Consider the following 27,390-nt stretch of genomic DNA (forward strand, 5'->3'; position numbering starts at 1 on the left):
AAATCCTGATAAACCAATCACCCAGGATTTAGACATCTCAGAAGATTTATTCCTGTCAGAGGGGCATAACAAGAATGTGAGTATTTTTGTTATCACATTGTCATGTTTAGGCTCCACTGTAAGACAGATTTTTGACTGTTTTAAGTCCTGAAGTCACTTTAATCAAAATAATGTTTGCAGTACATTCCACCTCTAAATCAGATTTGGCTCAGGTTGAACACTAAAGCCACCACGTCACCTCGAGGAGCAATCACACAACAACAAGCAAAAAGAATTCTGGAAGACACTCCCAGATATAAAAAATATAAAAATATTAAAATAGATTTTAAATATAAATAAATAGCCATTTTTTTGTTAATTTAGATTTTCTGAGGAAGTACAGAAATCAAATACATATGATCAAACCCATTCCAATCTCCTCTCCAGCAGAGCTTCAGACCAAAGGGAAAATATTTCACCAAAATAACATTTCTGCTTCTGCATTCCTTCTTTTTATTCCTCTCTTTTCTTTCTGGAAGAGCAGGGAATGTGGGATTTTAGTGGCATTTGTTATTCTACAGCGTTACAACTGTGAATGTCCTACATGAAAGATTAAGCACAAGAGAATTTACCTGTGAATTTATCAAATATTTCAAAGCATTTTCCAAGACACACTGAAATGCTTAACCCACATCTCTTAAAGTCAAGTAATAACAATACAATAGCACAAAACAAAACGAGGAAAAAGAATTTCTCAATTAAGGCATGACTTAAAATTAATAACTGACTCCACCATATCAAGTCCAACAAGATAAGAAAAGTCAAATACAGAACTTTCCAATTAGAAATTCGAATTTGAAACACAAAAATGGAAATTTAAGACTCAAACAAGAAAGCATCTCAGAGGGCCAAGGAGTTTTCTGTATCCCAAGAAATACAAAAATACACTCTAAAAAAGAAAACTCTATAAAACTTTGCTGCACTCCAAGTAGTTTCCACCTTTTTCACATCTAGTTTTTAATTAAGTTCAAGAAAAGCAAATTGTTAATTTTGCCATGTGGATTTATGGCCCGGGATTCTCCTCATGCCCAGCATGACCCCTGTTAGCCACAATAACAAGATGAGTAATTTAATTCCAAATCCACAAGAACTCCCTCTTTTGTTTACTTTCAAATATCCATTTCTGTTGTTCTTGAAAAACACCTGCAGATGTTAATTAAGAAAAAAGCACCTTTTAATTCAGAGACAACAGCAACACACTGAGAAAAGCTGAAAAATATTAGTTTTGTGCTCTGATAGCCACTTCATAGTTTATTCTACATTAATCAAGAATCCACAGAAATCCAAAACTGCCAAACAATACTCTCAGAGAAATACAGTGATTTGTCATTTCCAACCCTTATTTTCAGATATTGAAAATTTATGACACTATCAAAGGCTAAGCATTTCCTTTTTGCTATTTTTTGGGGCAGTGATTACTTGCCAGTTGTTTTATCTTTATTACAGTCTCCAAGCTACACAATCTGATGGATCTGTGGCGTTCCACAGATAAACTCACTCAAGCCTAAAACATGAACTGTGTCATTTTTCATCACTTCCAACCAAGCAAAAATCAAAATATTGCCTGTTCCAAAGTTCCACTATCAGGAAAATCATCCTGCCCTCTATGAATTAGGGAAAAAAATTAATGAGGTATCATTTAATATGGAACCCAAATATTTAGTCCAAGCGGAGAAAAGATACAACAAAGAGGATTCACCAGATTTTCTGCTTTCTTGGACCCCAACAAGCTCCTTAATTCCTCCTGACAGACTCACACAGGATCCCAAAACGTTTTGAGCAACGTGTTTAGGTGACTTTGCAATATTAATGAGTGAATAACGTTAGTGAGTGCCGAGTTTCAATATTTCATGAGCGCGACGAGGGATGCGCCGCGACAAAGCGGCGGCTGGGAACGGCCGGAGCCGAAACGAGTGATTTGAAAAGATGTGAGAGATGTCAGGAAAACAACTCCAAGCTGAGCTGAGCCCTGAGAGGTGTGAAATTGGAGATTTCTCCAACTCCATTTCACCTGTCTGCAAAGTGGGAGGAATTACCTCGAGTTCATCTGATTTTACAAACACGTAGCTAAGGACAGAGATAGGGAAACAAATTAGCTGCAAGGTCAGGTCTCAGGAAACACAAAAAAAGTTCTTCAAAACTGAAGTTTCTACCACTGTTCACTCATTAAAAACATTATTCTCCACTCACATAAGAATTTGCACAGCACAAGTGACAGGAGCTGTTCCTAACATTAGTAACAACCACATTCTAACAACTGCTTTTAAATTTCACTTTTCAATCTTTCAGATGATGCAAATATTAACAGAAAATATAATTTTTCTGCACCTGAAAGCCATGGTGTAAAAAAAAAAATTTGCCTTCGAATTTCTGGTGCTCTTACTGCACAGCCTGGAGAAAAGGAGGCTCAGAAGGGACCTTGTGGCTCTGAACAACTCCCTGACAGGAGGGGACAGCCAGGGTGGAATTTGGGATCTAATTCCAGGAAACAGGGAGAGGAAGAGAAGGAATAGCCTCAAACTGCGCCAGGGGAGGTTTAGCTTGGATATTGGGGAAATTTCTCCATGGAAAGGACTGTCCAGCCCTGGCACAGCTGCCCAGGGAGTGTTGGGAGTCCCCATCCCTGGAGGGATTTAAACAATTTGAAGATGTGGCACTTGGGGATGTGGTTTAGTGGTGGCTTGGCAGTGCTGGACTCCATCTTAAAGGAATTTCCAACCTAAAAGATTCCATGATTTCAAGACTCCAAATCCAAACTCAAAATGCCGAAGCTTTAACATCATGAGAATATGAACTGAAAAAGCATCACACAGCTCATCAAACCCAGATTTATCATCATTTCATGAGGCCTTAGTGCAAAACCAGTCAAATGTGACCCAAATTGGCCCCACTTTACCCACCAGAACCGGCAGCATTTAAAACTCTCTGACAAATCCATCACAACTGACCAAGAGCTCTCTTGACTCTGGCGCAGGCAGGAGAGGGAAGGGATCACACTTCTGAGCAATTATGCTTGAACTTCACATTATTAAATTTAATGAGAACTCCATCACTTTATTCCATATCCACTTCTTCCTCAGGGTGACTGCTCCTCCTTAACATTTGCCACACATGCATATAAATTAGCCCTTGATTCATTATCCATGTACTGAGAACAGTGAAGTGATTCCAACACTGATCCCTGAACTGCTGGTGACCTTTTCCCATCCCAGTAACTCCTCCCTCATTTTTGGTCCATCCCACACTGTCACACAACTCCCACATGAGTTTGGGACATGTTGGATAGCAGAGACAAGGAGGGCAAGGGACCAAGGGATTCTGATCTTTCTTTAGGCTGAATTCCTACCTGGAGTTCTGTGTCCACCTCTGGGACCCTCAACAGCAGGAGAACGTGGAGCTGGAGGAATCCATGGAACTGTGAATGTTCCCCTGGAGAAAGGAAGGATCCAGGGAGAGCTTCCAGAACATTCCAGGGCCTAAAGGGGCTCCAGGAGAGCTGGAGAGGGACTGGGGACAAGGGACAGAGGGACAGGACACAGGGAATGGCTTCCACTGCCACAGGGCAGGGATGGATGGGATCTTGGGAATTAGGAATTGCTGGCTGGGCTGGAATTGCCAGAGCAGCTGTGGCTGCCCCTGGATCCCTGGAATGTCCAAGGCCAGGCTGGACATTGGGTTTGGAGCACCCTGGGACAGTGGAAGGTGTCCCTGCCCCTGTGGAATGAGATGATCTTGAAGGTCCCTCCCATCCCAAACCCACGTTTCTGTGATTCCATTATGTCCCATCTCAAATCCAAGAAAACAGAGAAAATCCAATTTTAACAGTATTTTCCACCTCGTCCCACATAACCATCAGTGCCTCAGTTCCCCCTGTTTCAAACACCAGCCTTGTCCCATCACCCAAACACTCAGACCAAGCCCCACCATCCAGCACAACATCCTCATCATCCCTTTCCCTTTCCCAGCTGCTTTCCTAACCCCAGCCTAACATCTGCCAGTGAAAAATCCCTGCTAATGGCCACGTGATTTTCTGTGCCAGTGCTTGATGAGAAGATCCAAGAGACTCATTTCAAAACTCAGTTATCTACTCAACTTCCTCCAATTAATTCAATTTATCAACAGCACTTCCATGGACAGCTTGTGAACACTCAGAGCAACAAGGACAGTGACTCTTGTCAGTGGTTGAGTTTTCTTGGAGATTCCTGAGTTGTGGGGGTGTTTTTTGGGGCAGTTTGGTGTTGGAAGGAGGAGGGATGAGTAGAAATGGGGGGGCAGGTTGTTTGAGGGGATTTTTAATTACACTTCATAAAGCCACTGCTTTTAAAATATGTGCATTTAGATCAGTATCATATAGAGATAAAATAGATGAGTAAATTCCCACCTTTATGCCAGAGGCACGTGGAAAATTCGAGTCAGAATTGGAAAACTGCTTTACATAATTTCTGTATGTTTAGCTAGCCACATAGCTCCACTTGAAATTACTTTCCAACTTAATATCCTTCCCCTTGGGATCTGAAAAAGCAGTCCTGGGAATTATGACAACATTAATTATCTGTAAAAATGAAGTGACAGAAAAATTTTTATTAGTATCATTATTATTGTTATTATTATTTTTAAGTGTTTCCCTGCTGCTCATTTGCTGCTTTTTAAAATGAAAGAACTTAGAAGTTTGAAAGCAAAGGTTTGTTTAAAATTGCCAGGGGGTGAGAATAGTTTTTCTCTTTCCTACCTGAATGTGAAACTATGAAGCAGGATTATTTTTGTGGATGCTCTCTCACTGGCTCCAAGTCATTTTCCCATCTCTCCTAGAAATAAACTGATCAAGATGAAGCTTGGTATCCAAGTTGTCAGCTGAGATGGCAGGTTTTAAAATCCAAGTGAAAAATAATCCCTTGGAAATTGGGGTTTATAAAGGCAAGAGTGAATTATAGCTCTGCTTTCTCCAATTTCCACCTCCCATCTCCAAGATTCATCTCTCCATATCCTGAGAGCCAGACATAATGCTATTAATGGAGAATCAGAGCAGGAAATCTTGGAGAGTTAAGTAACTCTGCCATTGCCAAACACCTTTTTTCTTCTGAAAACAATAACTTTTTTTCACTGAAAACAATAAAACCTGAACAGGCTTCTAAAGCAGTTTGGTACTTCCTAACTTCATCAACATTTTTATGCTTCCTTGGCATTTTGCAGGTAAAAATCACACACTAAACTTTCTCAAAAAAGCACCAGCTCCAACATCTCACCTGCTCACTGTACTTATTTCAGAGTTAAACCTCTGTTTAAATCCCAAATTCCTTCACACTTCATCCTGGCTTCTTCCCTCACCTGCAGAGGGACAGCCCTGGCCCAGCCTGACCCTCCTGTTCCCTCTTTTCCCACAACCCAGCAGAATTATCCTGTAATCCTACAGACCTCAGGAATATTACAGCTGCTGAGGAACAAATCCACTGCTCAATGTTTTGCTGAGGGTGAGATCAGACAAGGGAAATGTCTGCTGAGAGAGGGGGGAAAAATGTTGGAGAGATGGAACAGCTGGGAAGGAAAAAATGGGAGGAACTCAAGGTGGGAAGTGAGGCCAAAATCCACTGCTGACTCCACAGCCCTGAGGCTGAAGGGACCTTTTGGCACTCCAAGAAAAAGGGTTTATTTTAAATTTTTATCAAATCAGTTGCCCCTAAAAAATCACCTTGCCTTCCTCAATGTGATTATCAGTTGGGATCTCTGGTTTTACTAAACCAGTGCAGCTTCTCGTCACGAGATATGAAACTTTTATTTTTGAGCTATCCCAAGTCAAAAGAATTCTCATCACTTTTACTGCTTCAGAGTATTCCCAGCTTTTCCTCTGACTCTCAGCAGCAGAGAAGATGGAGTTTTCCAGACTCTCTTCCCACTTAATCCAAACAATACCAACAGGTCCCTGTGGCAGAAGACAAAGTAACAACTATTTCCTAAAAAGGAGCTTTTTGTTCCCCCTGAGGACAATCCTACAAGAAAAAGCAGGTTTCCCAATTCAACATAGCTGATTGCTTGGGAAAAAAAATAATAATTGAGGAGAAAAGAATGCTTTGAAGAAGTTTTCACCACAATTAATTCGCTCCCCATATGAACTGAAGATACATTAAGATGCTCCTCATACCTTTACCTCACTGAAATATAAAATGAATACTGTAAAGAAATCCATCATTTTATTTCCCCCCTTGTTCTCCACACCTGTGCCAGGAAACTGGAATAAACATGTCATTACAACAGAAATCAATAAGAAGTTTTAAAGTATCCACTAGCACAGAAAGGTCAAGCCCCAGTATTGATTTTAATATAACAATTTTGGTTTGCAGTTTCCCAAAGGCTTCTTGTCCAATACACTTCTTCATTCTTCTCTCACTTTACATTTCACTGGTGAATTTGTTCTGCACCAACTCTTTACTCAAGGTTTACTAAGAGCTCATCATTTATGCAATGTACTGCTGAGACATGACTAAAAAAAAAAAAAAAAAAAGGTTGTGGGGAAGCACTCAGAGCATCAATGAAACCCCAGATTGATGAGCAGTTATCTCCAGACCCTCCTTGAAACACAACAACAAAACAACAAATAAAAAAATCTAATGGTTCCAATTGTAATAACCCACCACAGAGCACTCTGTGCCACCAGGGTGAAGTCAAAGCTGATTTACAATTTAGAAACATTCTTCCAAACAGATGAGGATGTCACAAATAGAGGTTGCAATCAGCTGATGGCAGATAAAATGTGACACCCTCTGGAGCCCAGAGAACAGAATCCAGCAATGCTCAATGAGCTCTATCTGCATTACCCAAGGAAAGGATTTTTCATGTGCTTTTCAAGAGAAAAGTTACCCAAGTTTCACCACCTGGTCACAGGTGATGACATGGCAGAGACACAGAAAAAACTCAGTTATCAAAAGCCACCAGAGAATCCTGGAATGGTTTGGGTGGGAATGACCTTGAAGCCCCTCCAGTGCCACCCCTGCCATGGCAGGGACACCTCCCACTGTCCCAGGGGATCCAAACCCCAATGTCCAGCCTGGCCTTGGACATTCCAGGGATTCTCTGGCAATTCCAGCCCAGCCAGCAATTCCTAATTCCCAAGATCCCATCCACCCCTGCCCTCTGGCAGTGGAAGCCATTCCCTGTGTCCTGTCCCTCTGTCCCTTGTCCCCAGTCCCTCTCCAGCTCTCCTGGAAGGGGCTCTGAGCTCTCCCTGGAGCCTTCTCCTCTCCTCCTCTGCCACACCTTAAACACTTCTAGAACAGAGCTGGCAGTGAAGAGCCACCAAAGCAAACCAAAATCTATTTTTAAGCTTTTTCCTGCCTTAAAATTCCTCCTTACAGCAGGACTTTTCCTCTAAGAGAGACAAGTCCTGGAATCACAGGACAGTCACGAGCAAAGTGCACAGGGACAGATTCTGGCACAGCCAAACAATTCCAGGCATGAAGATATTGAAGATTTGAATGAAATACACTTCCTGCACTATTGAAGGCACTGCCATGCACAGCAGTTTGCAAAAACACCTCACTCTACATATATTAATTAATATATAATCAGATTTAAAAAGTGGAAGCTGGGAAACACTCGCTCAGCAAAAAAACGGAACCCCACCCAAATATAATTAGCCTGAGCTAAATGATTAACAAAATAAAAAGATTGAAATTTCTCTGATTTTCAGGAGGGGAAAAAAATGGCAAGTCATTATTCAGGAACATTCAATTTCCATGGGAAATCACATCCATCACTTGCCTCTGAAGCAGTGGTTTGTGTATTTTAGAGGAGGAATCCAGCACTCTGATGAGGTTGGCAGTATCTAAAATTTTATCATTATGCTGATGATAGAAGTTGTTCTTTTTGCTGTCTCAAAATACTTTTTTACTTTGCCTGCATTTTTCATCAAGCAAACTTGAAAAACAGATTTACTGAGCACCATCATTATCATGGAGCCCAAGAAATGAAGAGTTTTGGAGCCAAGGACAAAGTTAAGGGATGGAGTGGATAAACTCCACTCTGTTCTCTGATGGGAAAAGGAAATTTCCTTATTTCCACAATGCCTGTTCTAAAAGCAATAACATTAAAAATGTTCTCATTTTCTTGAGAAATTAGGATAAAAAGCTAAAGGTTTGCTGAGTTTGTCCAGAATAAGCAGAGAAAAAGCAAAATTTAAATTACCACCCATTGGTCTATTGAGTCGAGTGGATTTCTCTTCTTTATTATTCAGAATTCTTCTCTTAATTATCATTTATTTCCTGTCACCACTGTCAAGCTCAAGTTTTTGTGTCCATCCTTTCATTTTTTTTTTCCCTTGAGCATCACCCTAAGACTGCAGCTCTGACACATTAACTGCTCACAGTTACTATTGCAGACGCTGCAAATTCTCTTGTAAATCAATGATAATCAATTTTCTAAATGAACTTTCTGAAATGAAAATGCTTTCCAGATGAAACATTTCAAAACGTTAAAAAAACCAAAGTGAGGAACAAGAGTTGGGCTGAGTAAAAGGAGAAGGAAAGTGGAATCAGTGCAGAATTTTGGAAATACATTCGAAGGTGGGTCTAAACCACTCCTTTATTAATTATTGCAAATCCTGTTAAATAAAAGCTGTCATATTGTTAGAGAGTTGATGGCATTAAAATACAATTTAAGAGTCATTCTTCAGCTCTAATCCCCAAAATAAACACAGATTTTTAACTTGATATAGAGCAGCCCATCTGTACTGTGTATGAATGTGTGAATAAATAATTTATCTAGAAGTTCAAATTTAGATTTCTTCCCTTCACAGTCTGAAATGAGTAAAAGATATTTTGCAATCAAATGAAATTGTGGTCATACACTGCTCAGAGAACAGCATCAAAATCAGCTATTAGGCAGTTTGGAATCAGACAACAAACAGTCAAAAGTTTCAGCTATTTTTATGTTTAAACATTATTTCATTTAAATATTAGGAAAAAACCCTAATTTAGAGAAAGAAGTGAGAACATAAACATGTAAAATATACCATCCATGGTAAAACAATCCATAAGATGAATGTGGAGGTAAAAACTTTAATTTTTATGTCACATCCCAACAGGATTTGACTTAAAATTAGTGGGTTATGAAATGAAATTATTAATAAATCACAAGGGCAAGGTCAAGAAGTTTAAATGTAGAAGTCGGGTTTTTGTTCTGTTTTTTAACACTGCATCAACGTTTTTGTATTTATATTACAAATCATTACAGTTTCTATTCCATGTTTCTATCAGCTGGAACATTCTGCACATGCAAGAGAAAATAATTTATCTGAATAATTTGAGTTTCTTGAATGTTTTCAAAACACAAACCTCCACCAGAATTCAGCTTTTACTTATGGAAAAAGATCTGCATCTTTTACAGTTGTTTCATCCAAGATGAAAAAGTCTTTATGCCCTGTTAAAAACAGATTTTTATAATTGCAAATATTGTTTAAAAATGATAATAAAACAATCCTTGCTACAGCTAAAAATTAATTAAATAAATCAAAACTAGGAAAGAAATAAAACTGTTAACAAGTTTGGATATTTTTCCTTTCTTTATTATCATCATCATGAATTTATTTTGATATTTTACCCAATCTGCTCCCTCCCTTTCACAGACCAATGCACAACCCCTGCAAGCTGAATTCTGGAAGGTACTGAAAGTGTCTCATGACAAAATGCTGAAGTTGCAAACCAAATATTTCCATATTTTAATCCCATTTAGCTGAAGTCTTGAGCACTCAAGAAGCTCAAAAATAACTCAAGTTTTCCTCTCAAAGCCCAGTAGAGGAGAGGGGGGGATTTCACTGTAACTTATTGATTTCCTTTATTGCTGATGCAAAAAAAAAAAAAAAGAGAAAAGTCTTTTTTTTTTTTTTTTTTTCCCTGGGACATTAATATAGTCCTATCTAATTATATACTCCATCAAGCTAACTCAATTAAATAACAGAATGCTGGGTAGGAAACAACTGAGATCTATGCAGACAGTTGAAGTAGTACTAATTACAACCTAATTTTTTTTAATCCATCATAATGAGCCTTTCTCCCCATTCTCACTGGAGGACCATGTGGAATATTGCTATTTGTACTTGGTGTGTTGTGGTATTTATTTACAACAATCACTGAAAGGACAAATCAACACAGAAGTTCAGCATATACCAAAATTTTTAAATTTAAGAAAGAATTTTTTAATTGCTAATAACGGCTCTGCCCAGGATTTCCCAGTCACTGCAACCTCTGAGGGAAAAAAAAAAATGCTTAAGAAAGAAATATTTCAATATACAGAAAGGAATCCAAAGGGTTTTACTGGTGTGAACTGCTTTAATAGAATATTTTACATATTCAAAGTACCTCAAAACATCCTGCAGCTCCCAGAAATCTCCAGAATTCCCAGAAATTTCCAGAATTCCCATTTCTGCTGCTGTTCCAAGGTACTTTTGCTCAGCCCTTGGGGTCACAGGGACCCCAGCCCTGCTCTGTCCTTGCAGCACAAAATGATTATTTAGGCTCCAGAGAAATCAGCAAAGCTTGAGCTTAAAATGCAGCAAAAAAAGAGCCACACTCAGGAGGTCAAAAGGGATTTAGAGCAACAGTTTGGATCAGCTTTTACAAGGAAATTCCAGCTCATTTATTGTTGAACATGGATTTAATATCCAAACCTGCTGCAGCCCCCAGAGCTCTCACAGCCAATTTGTCTTGGGACACAAAATTATTTCCAGTAAGCAGATAAATAAAAGAAAATAAATTAAAATAAAAGCAGGAAATCCAAATTTGTTTGAAATACTGTTATTAATGAACCAACCTCCTCTTCTGAGCTTCAGAGTCTCTCCTGGCTCGTTCCAGTGCCAGTTCCTCAGCTATTCTTTTCTTCAGCTCTTCATCATGAACTGCAATTAACAGAAAATTCAATGAAACGTTAACACAACTCATTCCCAATTTCAGAAACAACTGCATAACACAGTGCCCTCGATTGTTTATTTGCTTTTTTTCCTCACAGCAGTTGGAGTTGCTTTCTTGTGGTGGAACCATCTTTGAAATTTTAGCACAACACCAGCGAGCCTTTAAAATTTTTTCTTATTAATTTTCAATTAGCGCAATCTTTCAAAAATTAAGCAACATGGACTATACATTAAATTAAGTATTTTTCTTCAGAAATATGTGTTTGTAAAGTAAAAGCATGGAGATGAGACAGACATAAAAAGTAAAGTCATAAAATGTGGCTTTTTATTCATATAAAACCAAAAGAAATATCTTTGTGTAACGAATCAAGTATTTTCAGATGCATTTTAACACAACAAAGCTCTTACAACATCCTAAATATTCCTATTTCTAGTTCCTAGACAAAGATTTTGCCCCAAATTCTCCTGATTTTCTTTAATCAAGCAGATATGGAAAGAATATTTCCTTCACTTAGATTCTGCCAGATGACTCAATGGAAGTCTGGTTAAGAATTAAAAAAAGCAGGGAAGAAACTTCTTCAAAAATATGAATATTGGGAGAAAAACTGGAGAGCCACCAACCCTACAAGGCTGAAAGACATCTCCAAAACCACCAAAATCCAGTTTAATCCTAATCCTAAACCTGCAATAAAGCCATACCTAGGCTGAGCTAAATCTCTGCCATGCTCTGGATTTCCATGCTTTTGGATTTCTCCAAAACCACCAAAAATCCATCTTAATCCTAATCCTAAACCTGCAATAAAGTCCTACCTGCCTCAAACTGAACCTCTGCCATGCTCTGGATTTCCATGCTTTTGGATTTCTCAAAAAAATGACCAAAAATCCAGTTTAATCCTAATCCTAAACCTGCAATAAAGCCCTACCTACACTGAGCTAAACTTCTGCCATGCTCTGGATTTCCAGGTAATTCTCTCACTCCTGGCTCAGATTCCCTTCCATGGAAGCCCAGAACTCCAGGATCTGATCCCAGCCCAAAACACCCAGGAAAACTGAATTCCAGAAGGTGCCACAAGCTTTGGGGCAGTGACAAAACCCCTGCTAGGGCAGGGAATTTCATTTTCAGGCACTGCAGGATCTCTGTGACCTCATCTCCAGGAGTTGGATTTATCTGCAAAGATTATCCAAAATCATTATTCCACATTGCTGTTACAGTTCAGACTCCCAGCAATTCTGCTCATCCTAAAGCAGCCTCACTAAAGGGTTTTATGAATGAATGATGCAGCTTCATCAATTTTATGGGAGTTTTGGCCAACTAATCCAGTTAGAAACATCTTAGGAAAAGCAGCAGGGATCGATATCCATCGTGCCAGCCCCAGTAAATGCTGAGATCACAGAAACAGAGGGAAAAGTGGGGGGAAACTTCTGAATTACAAGTGAGACCCCAGCTTAAAAATATATTAAAATTAAAATTCAGAGGGAAATATGAACCTTTCAATAGATCTCTAGCACTAAGCTGGGTGAAAAAGGAAACTCCATTTTATTGGGATTATCTTGACTGACATAACAACATTAATTATGTTGTTCACCAACATCTACAGAATTAAATTTATGGTTCTGGTGTATACAAAAATGAGTACAAGAACTCCAACAGACCAGAGGATGGTTTATGTCATAATGAGAAAAGATTGGGGCAGCAGCCAATAAAGACATTTAACCTTAACAATCAATTAGGCTGCCCATTGATCAGCCAAATACTAATAGGGAATAAAAGTGGAGCTATAGATCATTCAATAGAATTATTGTAAGATATAATTGGGTAGCTCCCAAATGGGAGTTTTATAATGTTTTGGTTTAAGAAAAAAATAAAAAATTTGCAGTTCTACAAGAAGGGATTTGTTCTAGGGGACGAAGCATTTAAAAAGAGAAAAGATCATTTATTTGAGAGAAGATCAGGAAAAGACTGTTTAACATTAAATGTTAACATTTCTGATGGCCATCTCTGCTCACACTACAGAGCATTAAAAACACACAGCTGACCACTGAAATATTAGAGAATGTTAAACCTAGGGGGTGTGAGACTGCTAAAATATTAATATATTAATAGCATTCTATTAAAAATCAAATTATTATCGCATAGCCATTCCCACCAGCACCCCCTTTAACATCAGAAGCTCCTCAGGATGGTGGAATCAGTGACAGCTTCATCCCAGAGCAGACAAAGTGGGAAGATTTTCAGGCAGGTACTTTGAGGCAGGAAGGGGAACACACTCCAAACCCTCCAGGAATAGCTCAGCACACCAGGGGATGGGTGTTGGATTGGCAGCGTTCTGCTGGGATAATGGGAATGGAAAAGCACCGGGATAATGGGGATGGAGCACCCCCAGCTGGGGCTGCACAATGCTCTGAGAGGCCCCAAAGTGCTCCATGGAACAGCCCAGACACAGAATGGCTGTGCTGGGTTTGTGTGGGCAGGGTGTGGGATGTCACCAGGGGTGTGGATTCTATCACCATCTGTTAAACCAGCTGGGGCAGGGATCCTGATCCCATGGGAGAGATCTGCTGTTAATGGGTCAGGTGTTAACCCAGCTGGGGCAGTGTTCTTTATCTTTTCACAGCCCATCCTCCCTCCAGGAGATCTCTCCTGTTAATGGGCCATGGAGTCCCAGGGCATGGCTGATAAAATTCCATCATCCCACTGGGTCCCACTAATTAACTGATAAAATTCCATCATCCCATTGGGTCCCACTAATTAACTGATAAAATTCCATCATCCCATTGGGACCCACTAATTAACTGATAAAATTCCATCATCCCACTGGGTCCCACTAATTAACTGATAAAATTCCATCATCCCATTGGGTCCCACTAATTAACTGATAAAATTCCATCATCCCATTGGGTCCCACTAATTAACTGATAAAATTCCATCATCCCATTGGGAGATGCCTCACCCAGGGGGAGGAGCCAAGCATTTCCTACCTAGAGAAAATCTGAGATTTGGAACAGCAGAGCAGCCTTTTCCCACTGATCCCAGAGGAAAACCAGAGCCTTCCACATCATCCCTGGAGCTTTGGAGGAAAACTGCACCTTGTGCAGGAGCCCTGCTCCAGCAGAACCACATCTGTCACTGCAGGAGGATGCAGCCACCATGGAATGGGACTGCACCAAGCCCTGACTGACTGACAGGGACACCTTGGATTCTCGCTCTGTCAGTGTTTTGGTTTTTGTAATCCTGTATTTCTATTTTAATTTTCCTAGTAAAGAACTGTTATTCCTCTTCCCATATCTTCACCTGAGAGCTCCTTAATTTCAAAATTACAATAATTTGGAGGGAGGGAGTTTACATTTTCCATTTCAAGAGAAGCTCCTGCCTTCCTCAGCAGACACCTGTCTTTCAAACCAAGACAGGGGGCTACAGGAGGGTTTCTGGGAGCTTCCTCCACATCCAGCAGAGCCAATTCCAGCCAGCTCCAGGATGGACCCACCAGGCTGGGCCAACCAGGAATGGTGAGGATGCCTCTGGGATAATGGATTTAAGAGCAAAAAAAAAAAAAGTTTTGTGCAGCTGGACAGAGCAAAGTGAAATGAGAATATGAGAGAACAACCAGGGCAGGGCAGGAGCTGCTTCAGAGCTGACATTCCCAGGAGATCCCATGGGAATTCTATTAATTCTATTTTCTCTCTCCTGTCCAGCTGTGGGGAGCACTGAGGAGAAGCTTTGGTGGGAGTCTGGAATCCAGACAGGGTCAACAGGGATGAAATCCAGAAAGCTCCTGCCAGGATCTGGGCAGAACGAGCAGGGACTGTCCAGGCACAAGGAGGTTTTGCCATTTTGGTGGCCTCTGGGACACAGCACCCTGAATTTCTTCATTGTCCACTAATTGTTTGAAAGTTTGAAAGACAATTCCTTCCTAAAGTCGAATCTAAACCCATCCTCCTTCAGCTTGAGGCTGTTCCCCCTTGTCCTGTCACTATGTACCCTTGTGAAAAAACAGATTTCAACACTTCTCCATTCAGTCTTCTCCAGACACCAAGATTCCAAACCATCCAACATCCTTTGGCAAACCCGAGAAAGGCTTATTCCACCACCTTTTTAAAATGCCACAAACCCTGATTTCTATTAAAAATACATTTATAAAGAGCGTGCAAAGCCATTTGCTTAACCCTTTGTATGAGTGTGCCAAGTTATTTGCTTAACCCTCGGTATTTATTCTCCTACTTGTGCTTCAAAATAAATCAGACAAATAAGGAACCAGAAATTTGCCAGGATTCAAAAGGTTTTGGGTAATTTCAGGGACAAGGACAGATGAGCAAAAGGGACTGAAGGACTTCTCACTTCCCAACAGCTCCTGATGTTTCAGATACAAAAAATGTGCTCTGCTTTGGAAATCCAAAGGCCACCCACGAGCAGGATGGGAGCAAAGCTTCACGTGATGCCAGTTCTTGAGGAACCATCACCAATTTTATTCTCCACATCTCAAACTGTGATTTTTACAACTCTCGTAGTATTTGACTCCAACTCCTCAGCCTTTGTTAATCATAAGATCCAGATCCATAACTTTTTCCCTTCTCTCTAAAGCAGCTGCTTCACAGCAAAGAAACAATCAGCAGGATGTCAGCATTACACCCAGAGCAGTAAACAACAAACCTCAGGGAAAGCAGACACCTGCAGCCTCAGAAATGTTAGCCTGAGAAATCAGCAATGTGATATGGACAAATTATTCAAATCACTTCCAGCCTGCAGAGCTGGGAATCTGCCCATTAGCCCTGCATTTGGAAGAAACCCATTAATGCAAACAGCATTTAGTAGCAGGAACCTTCACTAAATTCTCTGGAAAGGGCAGGTGCATTAAGTTACTAATGAAGAGACACTTAGGTTTGATACAATCAAATGCTTTTTAAAAAATACTTAGCTAGGTAATGTTCAGATAATTATTAAAAAAAAAATGGCAAAAAATGCCCAAGTTCTGTTTTTCCTTTTAGTTAAACTTAGCTATTAAAAAGAAAAATGTTGTCCAGTGAACAGGATACTGCAAGGTTGTTCCAAGATTTCCACAAAACACTTTTTTCTTCTCTAGGCTGAACAGCCCCAACTTTCTCAGTCTCTCTTTGTAGGGGAGGTACTCCAGTCCCTTTATTAAATTTGTGGCCTCCTCTGGACTTATCCAACATGAGAAGGAAGGAGGCTGAAGGGAAAGAGAGGGTATAAAGAATTAAAGAATATGTAATAGTCAAAAATGAGACCTCCTCCAGCACAGTGTTCACTCAACCTCTCCACACCACACTTCATGTCAGGATAAACTTTGCTAAAATCTCCTTCATTTCCACCAAAATTCATGGATTTAACACAACAATCCCTTTGAAACATTCTCCAAACAGGGAACACTCCAAGTTAGTTCCCAGCCACCTCCAGCCAAGGGAAAACTCCTTTTTGGGCAGGAAAATGCAATTCCCAGTGAATTCCTGGAGTTTCTTGTTTTCACCTCTGGCATCTGGTGTTGATAACCAACATCAGGGCAGGCAAACCATGGATCCCATTCCAGAGGAAGTTCTCCCATCCCATTAAGTAGGAATTTTAATTTAACCAGATCCAGGATTTTAATTTTTGTTTTAATTTAACCAGGACAGGACACCTTGGGGCTGCCATCAGCCCCATCACCTGCCTCAGCTGCTGGCACAGGGCGGTGGCAGCTTTGGGGGAATTGATGAAGATGTCACATTAGGAAAATTTCTAATTGTGCATTAATGCTCATAAATATTGGATCAGGTAGCCCACGTGCCTGGTGCCTTCCCAACATCAGGGCTCTTCCACAATTAAAAAATTTCCCACCTGCATTTCAACTTCAGAGGTGTAAAATGCAAATATTAGAATATGCAAATAGCTTTGATTTATTCTTTCTGCCTAATAAAAAGTCTGGTTCGGTTCATATTTAAATTCCACAGATCAGACAAAAATCTTCTGGATCAACAGGAAGAAATTGTTCCTTCAGACATTGGAAGAGGTTTCCCAGGGAATTTGTGGCTGCCCCATCCCTGGAATTGTCCAAGGCTGGGCTGGATGGGGCTTGGAACAACCTGGGATAGTGGAAGAGATGATTTTAATGTCAATTAAAGCTGTAGGAAATGTGTTTGGTGTGTTTAAATCAGATGGGAAGACAATGACACCACGAAATCTACTCTGCTTTCCTTAATTTTTAGTTCTCATAGAGCCCTGGATTTGCTGGGAGCAGCATAGGAGAGAAAATAGGAAAATGTTGTAACTAAAGTGAATCAGTATTGCTGGCAGAAAACTATTTTAATAATTTAGTGAGTTTCAAATACTGCAGTACCTGATCTTTAACCTTATAAACAACCCAAATTAGCCTTGCACTCAATGGAAACAATAATGAACCATCCCTTCAGCCCAACGGCAGAAAGAAAACCCAAAAAAACCTAAAAAGTAATTTATGTGCTTTAAAACCCAATATTTAAACTGCTGTAGGTTTCCTTAAATATTATTCTTTTTAAAGAGAATTCTCAAGAATAAGCTCTACTTTCAGATTCATGTAAATTTAACTATCAACACATCCAGCAACTTTTCCACTGAAATTCCCAATTCCAGGCACTTCCTCCAATCAGGAATTCAGTACAAAGCTCCCCTCCAAGGACAGAAATTTTTATTAACTGTTAAATATTGGTAATGTGCAGGAATATTTCAGACGAGCTCACAGGATAATGAAATACAAAAACAATGCAATTAAGTGTGCATAATTTAAAAATATTTAATATTTTACTTTCCAAAGGCGCTCTTGCATAGATTACATTCCCTATTTTCCAATGCAAATGTGGATATCAATCAGTTTATACTAATTTCAATTAGAAACAAGACAGTGCATGGTCTAGAAGTGACAAAACAAAGTTAGTTCCTATTATATTTCAAATATTCTCCTTTCAATATCCCATTAATGTTGGGATAAAGCAAATCACACTGGATTTAGGAGGGGGTTGGAAAAAACAGGATTAGGAAATTTTCCCCTGTGATTCTTTGAATTAGGTTCTACCTGCCTGTGCTAACAGCTCTGTTTTATAAAAATAATTCATTTTTGAGATTCACACTACCAAAAATATGTGGGTTTGCCATATTTTTGATATTTTGAAATATCTTGTCTTGGAGGATTTAAATTTGATAATCAGGTGACAGACAGAGGGATGTTGTGCAAGAGAAGAAACACGAAATATGCTCAGTACATCTCAAAATATGTGATAACCCATAAAATCAGGTATTTCCCACCAATAAGTGCAGTGAGTTAAAAAAGCCACTTAATAAAAATTCTCCTAATTTTTAGTTTCTGCAGGAACTCCTGCTGTGTGGATAAATGACTGTGTGGAGTTTTAATGTGACTTTTTCAATTGTTCTCGATGCCCCTGGAAGGGAGGGAATTATTTTAACCAAACTTTCTTCATAACCCATCCTTTCCCCCACCTCTGTATTCAAATATAGAGATAATAACTTATTTCAGTTCCTGTTTAGCCATAAGTCATTTTGCCCTCCTGTTAATTTAAAATAATTAATAAAAATCATGAAACAGAAGTATCAAACACCCTTAAAATACCATCCCTGCCTTAAACTGAATACAGCAGTGGAGAAAATTCCCATTTCAGCTGTTTCAGTAATCCCTGCTCCACACACTGGAAGGCTTTTCTAGTGGAACACAATGGATAAAAGCATCAGGATTCCGTAATTCAGCATTAAAAAAATAATAATCATATTGTAAGCAATGATAAGAAGGATTTGATGATTCTGCTTTCAAGAGGATTAAGCATGTGGTGTCTTTTCAGGACAATTTAAGTTGTCCAGTTCCTGATCTTCGTGGTTCAGAAGTTTATTGTAAAGCTATTTTATCTGACAAGTGCAGGGAAATTTACTGGTGTCCTTTTCATCTTCTTGGACAAAATCTGTTTTAAATTCTTTCACGTGTATTTCAACAAACTCCTTCTACCACTGCAGAGGGCAGGGAAATAATTATGGATTTTTACAGGTAGCAGATAAGTAAAAAAGGGGTTTTTTGGAACTGAAACATCTCTTAGAAGTCACCACTAATGGCAAAGAATTGCCAGGCACTCCTGCTCAGTCCAGCACTCCCAAATGGGCCTCCCTGCACTGCCAGGGCTACAAAAATAGCAAATTTTGATGTTCAGTTCATCTGCCACCATCATCTCTAAGGAGGAGTCTCCAGCTGTGATTGTGCACTATCAGTGGCACTGAAAAGTCAATCTTGCCCAATTTCAGCCACTTTGGGCAGGAATGAGGAGATCACAAAGCTGCTCATCACTCACCCACAAAGCCCTTGAGGGAGGGTATTTTTATACCTTTCCATGGGCAGCAATAAGGCTCCAGGCAAGGAATTTTACTGTCAAATGTTCACATTCCAACTCTTTGTGTGGCTCTGCTTTTATAAATCAGCACAACCTGCACACCCACCACTCATTTTAACTAATATTAATTAAAGCCATTCATTAAGTGCCACATCCAGCTGTTCATTGATGTCACAGATCAAATGTATGTGACATAAATTCTTTTTTTAAGGTGGTGACATTGGCACAGGATGCTCAGAGCTACCCCTGGATCCCTGGAAATGCTTGGAGCATCCTGGGATAGTGGAAAGTGTCCCTGCCCATGGCACAAAATGATCTTTAAGGTCTTTCCAAACCAAACCATCATTCTATGATCTTAAGGGTCTTTTCCAACCTAAATGAGTGAAGAAATCCAGCAAAAAGGAGGATGGAAAGAATAATGCAGAATTTTTAAAGCATTGGTAAGGTGGAAGGGGAAAGCAGGGGAGACTCAGAGAAGCAAATCTGCAATTAAACCAAGAAAACACAAGAATGATGGAAAAAGCAAGTGGATAATAATGATGGAAAAAGTGTTTTAAGAGAGGTTTTGTAACCATTCTGCAGCAGATCTACATCCAGTATGAATTTTCCCCATCTGTCCTGAGCACATTCCTCTGAGGAAGTTTTTATGAAAACACTCTGCAACATTTACACCAATCCATTCACAAGATTTCCAAAAACATGTGAATAAATTCATTATCCTTGAGAAATCTACCTCTGTGGCTAAAACTGATTAATAACTTTAAAAGCTGTTCTGGGAAAGAAGGGAGAGAAAAAACATCAGAGTCCATAATCCTGTGAAAAAAACAAGCACTGGAAGTGTCCTTACAGGTAGAGGTTAATGAAAGAAAAAAGAAGATAACACTCATCAATACCTCTGCTGATCCCATTAAAGAGATTTCTCTGTGGCTGGAGTTGCATGGGAAGATAAATCAGGATATCAAACTCCCACATTGTACATTTAAAGCCATTTAACAGCAGAGCACTAAATTTTAAAGGGATTTTTAAAAAAAAATTTCCCAGTAGATGCTGAATATCGAGAAAACTAAGAAAGGTGACAATCTCCATATCAAGTCCTAATTTCATTTATCGATGACATGGGCACCAAAAGGCTGCACAAATTCTGAAAGCAATCACTTCATCTCCAATTGGGTACAGAGAAAGCAGCAGTGAGGAATAAATGCATCTTTAGCAGCTCAAATCTCATCTCCTGCTCATTCAGTCACCTGATAACAAGAGGCTGCTACAAAGGATCCATCAGAGCAGAGAAAACCATCATTGGAAAATTTGTTTATTCAGCTCTGATGGAAACTCCAGCACGTTCAGGTTTGGAATTGCTGACTGGAGAAGGGATGAGGGGAAAAAATTTAAACGTTTGTACAACATCCTGAACATGAGAATCACTTTTAAAAAGGAGAATTTGAAAGTATTTCCTTATTCCTTGAAGGCAAGATTTCCATATTCTGACACCCCATACAGCAGCTTGTTTATTTTGGAGAATAATCTGGAATTGAATTCAGTGACCAAGTGGAAAAACATTTATTTCATGTAATTTTAACAGCAAGAGCCAAGAAGTCAGCTTAGAAACAGCCAATATTCACATTTCAAATATCTGTACCCTCAAGTAACTCCTTGCACAGGCACAAAGATTTTTCTCTCAGGGAAACTGGAGGTGATTTACACATTTTGATGCTTTTTCTTCAATTCCAGCAAAAGCAGGTTTTTTAATTGAATTATCAGCACACAGCTACAGCATTGTCAACTTTGAAACGTGTGTTTTTATCCCAATAGTCAGCCTTTTATTGCTGCTTTTAATAATAACTGAAAACAGGCTGTAAACAATATATAATTCTGATGTTTATGGTTCTTTTCATTATTCAGAAATTGTAGAAAAATAAAAGATAATGCTGAAATGCTTGAAATCCTCACAACATCCATTATTTCAACACCTGCATTTTTAATGATTTGCAATGAGATCTGCTAATAAAAATCACTTGTACCAATGATGGTCTCAGCTGATGAAATACTTCCTACAAATTGTGGGGTTTTTTTAGTGTTAAAAATTGTGAGCAAGAAGAAAACCAAGGTATTACAAGGGGGAAAAAAAGAGGCTGAAGAGGTGAAATATGAAAATCTTAAGGAGAATGAATAATCTGATTGTCACAAAGATGCTCCCAGATAATTCAGGAATTCCTGAGGTTCACTTTGAGTAGAACATTCTCTTTTTTTTCTGCCAACAGAGTAGAATAAAAGCAAAAAAATAAATGTGTTTAACACTGGCACAGAAACACAGAACCACTGAGTTTTCACCAATGTGATCTGGTATCAGTGGTGCTCCTCTGCTTTTTAATTCTTTCTACTCATTTCTCCTGATATTATTTGTTTTCCTCCTTAAAATTCCTAAATTGGTGCTATCTCCCCTTGTGGAGAATGTTGATCAGTAGCACTGGGGATAATGGGGACCTTTATCAAGGATAAACTGCTTCCCTCTCATGGAAGGGAAAAAGGAGAGAAGGGAAGGGAAAAGAAAAAGGGGAAAGGAAAAAGAGAAAGGAAAAGGTGAAAAGGAAAAAAGGGAAAGGGAAAAAGAGGAAAAGGGGGAAAAGGGGGAAAAGGGGGAAAAGGGGGAAAAGGGGGAAAAGGGGGAAAAGGGGGAAAAGGGGGAAAAGGGGGAAAAGGGGGAAAAGGGGGAAAAGGGGGAAAAGGAAATGGGAAAAAGGAAATGGGAAATAGGAAATGGGAAATAGGAAATGGGAAATAGGAAATGGGAAATAGGAAATGGGAAATGGGGAAAAAGGAAATGGGGAAAAAGGAAAAGAGTAGGAAAACTGAATGTGAAGCATCTTGGACAAACCATTCAACTCCTTCAGTAAAAAAAGATAAAAGGAGAAGCAGAACCTTTCAGGGAAGAACCACAATCTCTCACCCTAAAAAAGCAGCTGAGATTAAATGCTTGTTTTTAGGTGATTAACATGAGGTGAAATCAAACGTGGTTAATGAAGCTAAAAATGAGAATCTGATAAATTGGCTCCATGAAGCATTGCCAGAGGCACACAACAAACCTGCCAAAAAAAAAAAAAAAAAAAAAAAAAAAAAAAAAAAAAAAAAAAAAAAAAGAAAAGGGAAGAAATGTCCTTTCCTTCCTTCTTAATTTCGATTTCAACCAACACCAACAGGAAGGAATATCTGAAGACCAATTTTCAAGCTGGTGTTGGCCAAAACTTTAATATGACACTGCTGAAAATCAAGGAGTTCAAAACACAAACAGAGCAGAGCAGGATGGGGGGAAAAAAAAAATGATGGCAATAAAAGTTTTTCCCCCATTCCCTTGAGGCTGAGGAAAAGGATCTCTAAGTGGTACATCCTGTTTAACTAAAAAACAACTGCACAAAGCTTTCAAGCAGCAGCACCAACAAACCACTTAACCTGCCTCACATGACAAGTAATGAAGAGCTTTAGGAACACTTTGCTGCAGCTTGAAGATGAAAGAATAAAACAAAGCTTTTCTTTTCATCTTAACGCGATTAAATCGTCCATTTAAAGTGTTCTTTTCTACCACACCGAGGAGTTTCTCGCTGTAAATAAAATTGGCATGGGAAGAAAAGTAGCAATTTACTATGAAAACCTAAAGGTTTTATTACTTGGAGGTCTCCTCGTGCTGCTGAAGTCGTGTTATATTTAACAAGTGCTGGTTTTCAATAATACAAAAGAAACAAATGCACTTCAACTCCTCCTTCAGTCAGTGCACAGATAAATGTGGATAAGAATATCTGTTGTACTATGAAACCAGAGAGGATTCTACACAGCAGAATGATCATTTCCTTGCTTGGTGCTATCAAAACTCGTGTTGGTGAAATCAAACAGCTCTGATTTACTCATTGGGTTTATCTCGTTAAAATTGTCATTGTTTTTTTTTATTTTGGTCTTTAAGATTAAAAAAAAAAAAAAAAAAATCATTCAAACTGCTTCAAATGATTTCTAGTCCAACAATCCCTTAAATTACAAAGCTCTTTATCTGAGCCAACTATCTGGGCTTTGTGACCTTTAATCCCAGGGAGGAGTATCTGAAGGACAAAAGAGGAATAGGACAGAACACAGACAATTCTGCAAAAACACACATGGGAGATTTCTAACAAAGACCATGACAAATGGGTCCCAAACAGGCATTTTCTTCCATCTAATTCTGATTTCTAATGCATAAAGTAACACCAAAATAAGGGAAAAATGAAAGAGGAAAAAAAACCCATGTTGTTAGATAGGTTTTTAATTAATTTTAGCATACAGAAAAGCCTCAAACTCAAAAACCCTACGACACAAGTCTGGCTCATAAACAGCAGATAAACTCTGGTTGCATTTTCAGCAAGCTCAGCCTTAGGCTGGGCTCAAAGTCCTAAAGCTTTGCCAGGATTTAACTACAAAATAATTTACTCAGCACTAGGTAAAAGGCAATGGCACCACTTCCATCTATAAATACATAAAAATTCAATCCTTAAAACTCATTATTTCCTGATGTTTTGCAAAGGGCTCCATGAATTTAATTCTTCCTCCTGAACTGAGCTTAGTAGAAATGAATACAAGAATCACATACCAGCCACCAGCAGCTGTTTTCCAAAATGATTTTCCTGCTAAGCACTGGAAGATGAGGCTTTAACAAGCACAAATCTCGTGCTCCCACAATAAAAAGCAGAAGGTTTTAACTTTTAACTCACAAGCCATTGCTAAGCAAATACTTTGGATGTGCTTGTTAAACAGCAGCTACTACAAAAATCCCTTTATTTGTGTGCTACACAAGATTTGGAGAGGCAACGTCTGCACTCAGCAAACCCTAATAGAGCACAGGCAGCCTAAAGCAGAATAGCATGAAATTTAATTTCCCCAAATCCACCAGAGACCCAAAAAGCACATGGAAGGCAGTACATAAAAATTACCTGTTTCTAAGAATAGATGGAAACAAAAAGCTTCTAAATGAAGGCTCCTTGAAAAATAAATTCTGCCTCTCTGCAAGAAGCCACACGCAGAAAATCATTTGTAAAAGGCAAAAACTATAGAAGAAAGTGACTGTCACTGCAATGAGTGTGCCTGAGACCTATTTATTTCCACATATAGACACATCCAGGGCTCTTCCTTTAAATTTCATCTGGAGTAGCCCAAGTTTTCCATCAGTTGTAAAATAAGAAACCATTAAATCAATTAAATGTACCCCTGATATCTGACAAAAGTCATGGGATAAATTGCTTTTTTCCCTGGCTATCATGTAGGGAAACAAAACAAAACCACAGCAGCTCAATCCCACAGATTGAAAAATTGAATTCCTCCATTTACAGAACCCTTGGAAACCTCAGAATTCTTTTTTTTTTTTTTTTTGTTCCCTTTCCAACACTGCATAACAACCAATAAAGCAACAGTGAGAGCACAAGTGGGGCTGGGAATCACTCACTGCAATTCCAGCCTTCAATGCCTCCCACACTGGGGCCACTTTTCCCATACAAAATTGAGCAGGATTATTTAATTCCAAGGAAAGAAATAAAAAGAGGAAGGGAGAGACAGAGAAACCTCTGCTACATTTTGGGCTGGCCTGTCAAGTGCAGAGTGACAGAAACACAGAATTCCCAGAATGGTTTGGGATGAAAGGGACACCTCTCACTGTCCCAGGGTGTCCAACCTGGCCTTGGACATTTCCAGAGGATCCAGAGGCAGCCAGAGCTTCTCTGGGCACCCTGTGCCAGGGGCTCACCACCCTCACTGTAAAAAAAAAAAAAACTTTCTTCAACCAACTCAAATTTATATCGTGTCAAACTCCAGGTTCATGTTAACACAGGTGGCATCTCTTGGAGCTTATTTCAATCTATTTAATGATATATTGAAACTGTTCTTGTGGGGAGTTTCTGGTGGTTCAGATCACTGCACACCACGTTAGGATAATAACAGACATGAGCTTCATTGGAACATCAATTAAAGGTTAAAAACGCCACATTTGCAGGAAATGTTCCAACACCTTTTGCCTTTTATTCCTGCTTGCATTAAGTGTAAAATATCTCATTCCAGGGGATGTCTCAGCACTCAAAAAAGCAACCAAAGCAGGCAGCCCAGAGGTGCAGGGCTGCTGAAATCCCAGCAGCAATGCTTCAGGGGAGATTCAAAATGCTGCTTGGGAATGAGACAAATGTTGGGAATACAGCACCAGAGAGTTATCCAAGTTTTTAATTCATGCCTTGCAAGATGAAAATTCAGCAGATTCTAGATGTTCATGGAATGGTTTGGGTTGCAAGGGACCTCAAAATCATCCAGTGCCACCCCTGCCATGGTAGGGACACCTCCCACTGTCCCAGGGTGCTCCAAGCCCCATCCAGCCTGGCCTTGGACACTTCCAGGGATGGGGCACGTTCCTTTTACACAATTATGGATCTTCTCCATATTCAACTGCCATGATTTGCCAGTTTTCCCCTGGAATTTCAGCAGCATTTGACAAGGGCTTACCCAGCTGTCCTGGGTTACAATGCAAAAATGTGCATCCTATCACCACCTGTTGCAAAGGGGGATGGGTGGTGATCCTTATCTCTGTGGGAGATACCCTGTGCTTATCAGAGGATATCATATCCCTCTTATCAGATGGGCCATCTGATAAAATCAGGGGGGCAGTCATCTGATAAAATCATGGGGGCAGTCACCTTTACCTTTTCACAGCCCATCCTTCCTCCAGGAGATATCTCCTGTTAATGGGCCATGGAGTCCCAGGGCATGGCTGATAAAATTCCATCATTCCATTGGGACCCACTAATTAACTGATAAAATTCCATCATCCCATTGGGACCCACTAATTAACTGATAAAATTCCATCATCCCACTGGCAGATGCTCCACCCAGGGGGAGGATCCAAGCATTTCCTACCCAGATAAAATCTGAGATTTGGAACATCAGAGCAGCCTTTTCCCACTGCATCCCAGAGGAAAACCAGAGCCTTCCACATCATCCCTGGAGCTTTGGAGGAAAACTGCACCTTGTGCAGGAGCCCTGCTCCAGCAGAACCACATCTGTCACTGCAGGAGGATGCAGCCACCATGGAATGGGACTGCACCAACCCTGACTGACTGATGGGGTGTCAGGTTGGATTCTGACTCTGTCAGTGGGGTTTTTTTGTATTATTGCATGTATTTAATTTTTTTCTTTTTTTTTTTTTCTTATTAAATTGTATTACTGACTTGGAGTCTCTCACTGGTTTTGCTCTCAAACCAGCACACCAGCCATGTGAAAGCATCCACACAACACCCTGCACATCACCTAGACAGCAAAAACTTCAATTTCTGCAGCACTTCCTCCAACTCTAATGCATAATTCCATCTTCCCTCTTCTCCTGCAATCCAGTGACAGGAATGTCAAGCACCAGTAAAGATTTGCTGTTCCACTGCCAGCATTAAAACTTTGACACCTTTAGCAGCCTGGTGAGTTACAACATGTTTCACCTTTGGATAATAAAACACTTCCATCAATACCTTGAACCCAAAGCATATCAAAGCACATCACTGCAAAGAAAAGTCATCTCCAAGAAACTCTGTGACAAAAAAGTAGCAAAATATTATTATTATTATTAATAATAATAATGTTAATTTATAAAAAAAAAATCATGGCCTTTCAGGCTATCAGTGATCCACAGCCAGGTCCTATTTGATTTATTTCAGGTTTCCAGCATAAGTTTAAAACTCTTTTTAGAAAGAATTCCCAGAGCTGTAAATAGAGAAGGGCAAATAAACATAAATGCAAAACCCAAGATCTCCTGGCTCCTGCTGCAGGAAGGAAGGTGGAAAATCCACATCAGGAACTTCCTGAGCTTTCCAGGTGTCTCACAGCAAAGGGAATCAACTCAGGCACTGCCAAACCTTTGTTTTTTCCTTTTCTAAAAATAAGAGGAATTCTAGAAAGTAACATCACAAATGTCATTTTATTTCATCTTTCAGTTCATGCAAAGTGCTGTTGGAACAAAAAGGTGGATGGAAGCAATTAATACATGAAAGGGCAAAGAACTGCCAGGGTTTATTTGCAGAGGATTCTTGCTTAACTGGCAGAAAATTCAGCCCAACTCTCTCAAC

At 39.5% G+C, this 27,390-nt stretch overlaps 1 protein-coding gene across 4 annotated transcripts in view; it reads right to left on the reverse strand.

The window, feature by feature from the left end:
- CHCHD3 (coiled-coil-helix-coiled-coil-helix domain containing 3) overlaps positions 1-27,390 on the reverse strand; it is a 124,348-nt gene that overhangs the window by 92,301 nt on the left and 4,657 nt on the right. For all 4 annotated transcript variants that reach the window (XM_088165992.1, XM_088165990.1, XM_088165991.1 and 1 more), the window contains exon 3: positions 10,837-10,921. In XM_088165992.1, coding sequence (XP_088022118.1) covers positions 10,837-10,921 — 85 coding nt within the window. The remainder of the gene's footprint in view (positions 1-10,836; positions 10,922-27,390) is intronic.

Source organism: Sturnus vulgaris, chromosome 5 (assembly GCF_052056855.1).
Source record: "Sturnus vulgaris isolate bStuVul1 chromosome 5, bStuVul1.hap1, whole genome shotgun sequence".
In the NCBI taxonomy this organism is placed as follows: domain Eukaryota; kingdom Metazoa; phylum Chordata; class Aves; order Passeriformes; family Sturnidae; genus Sturnus; species Sturnus vulgaris.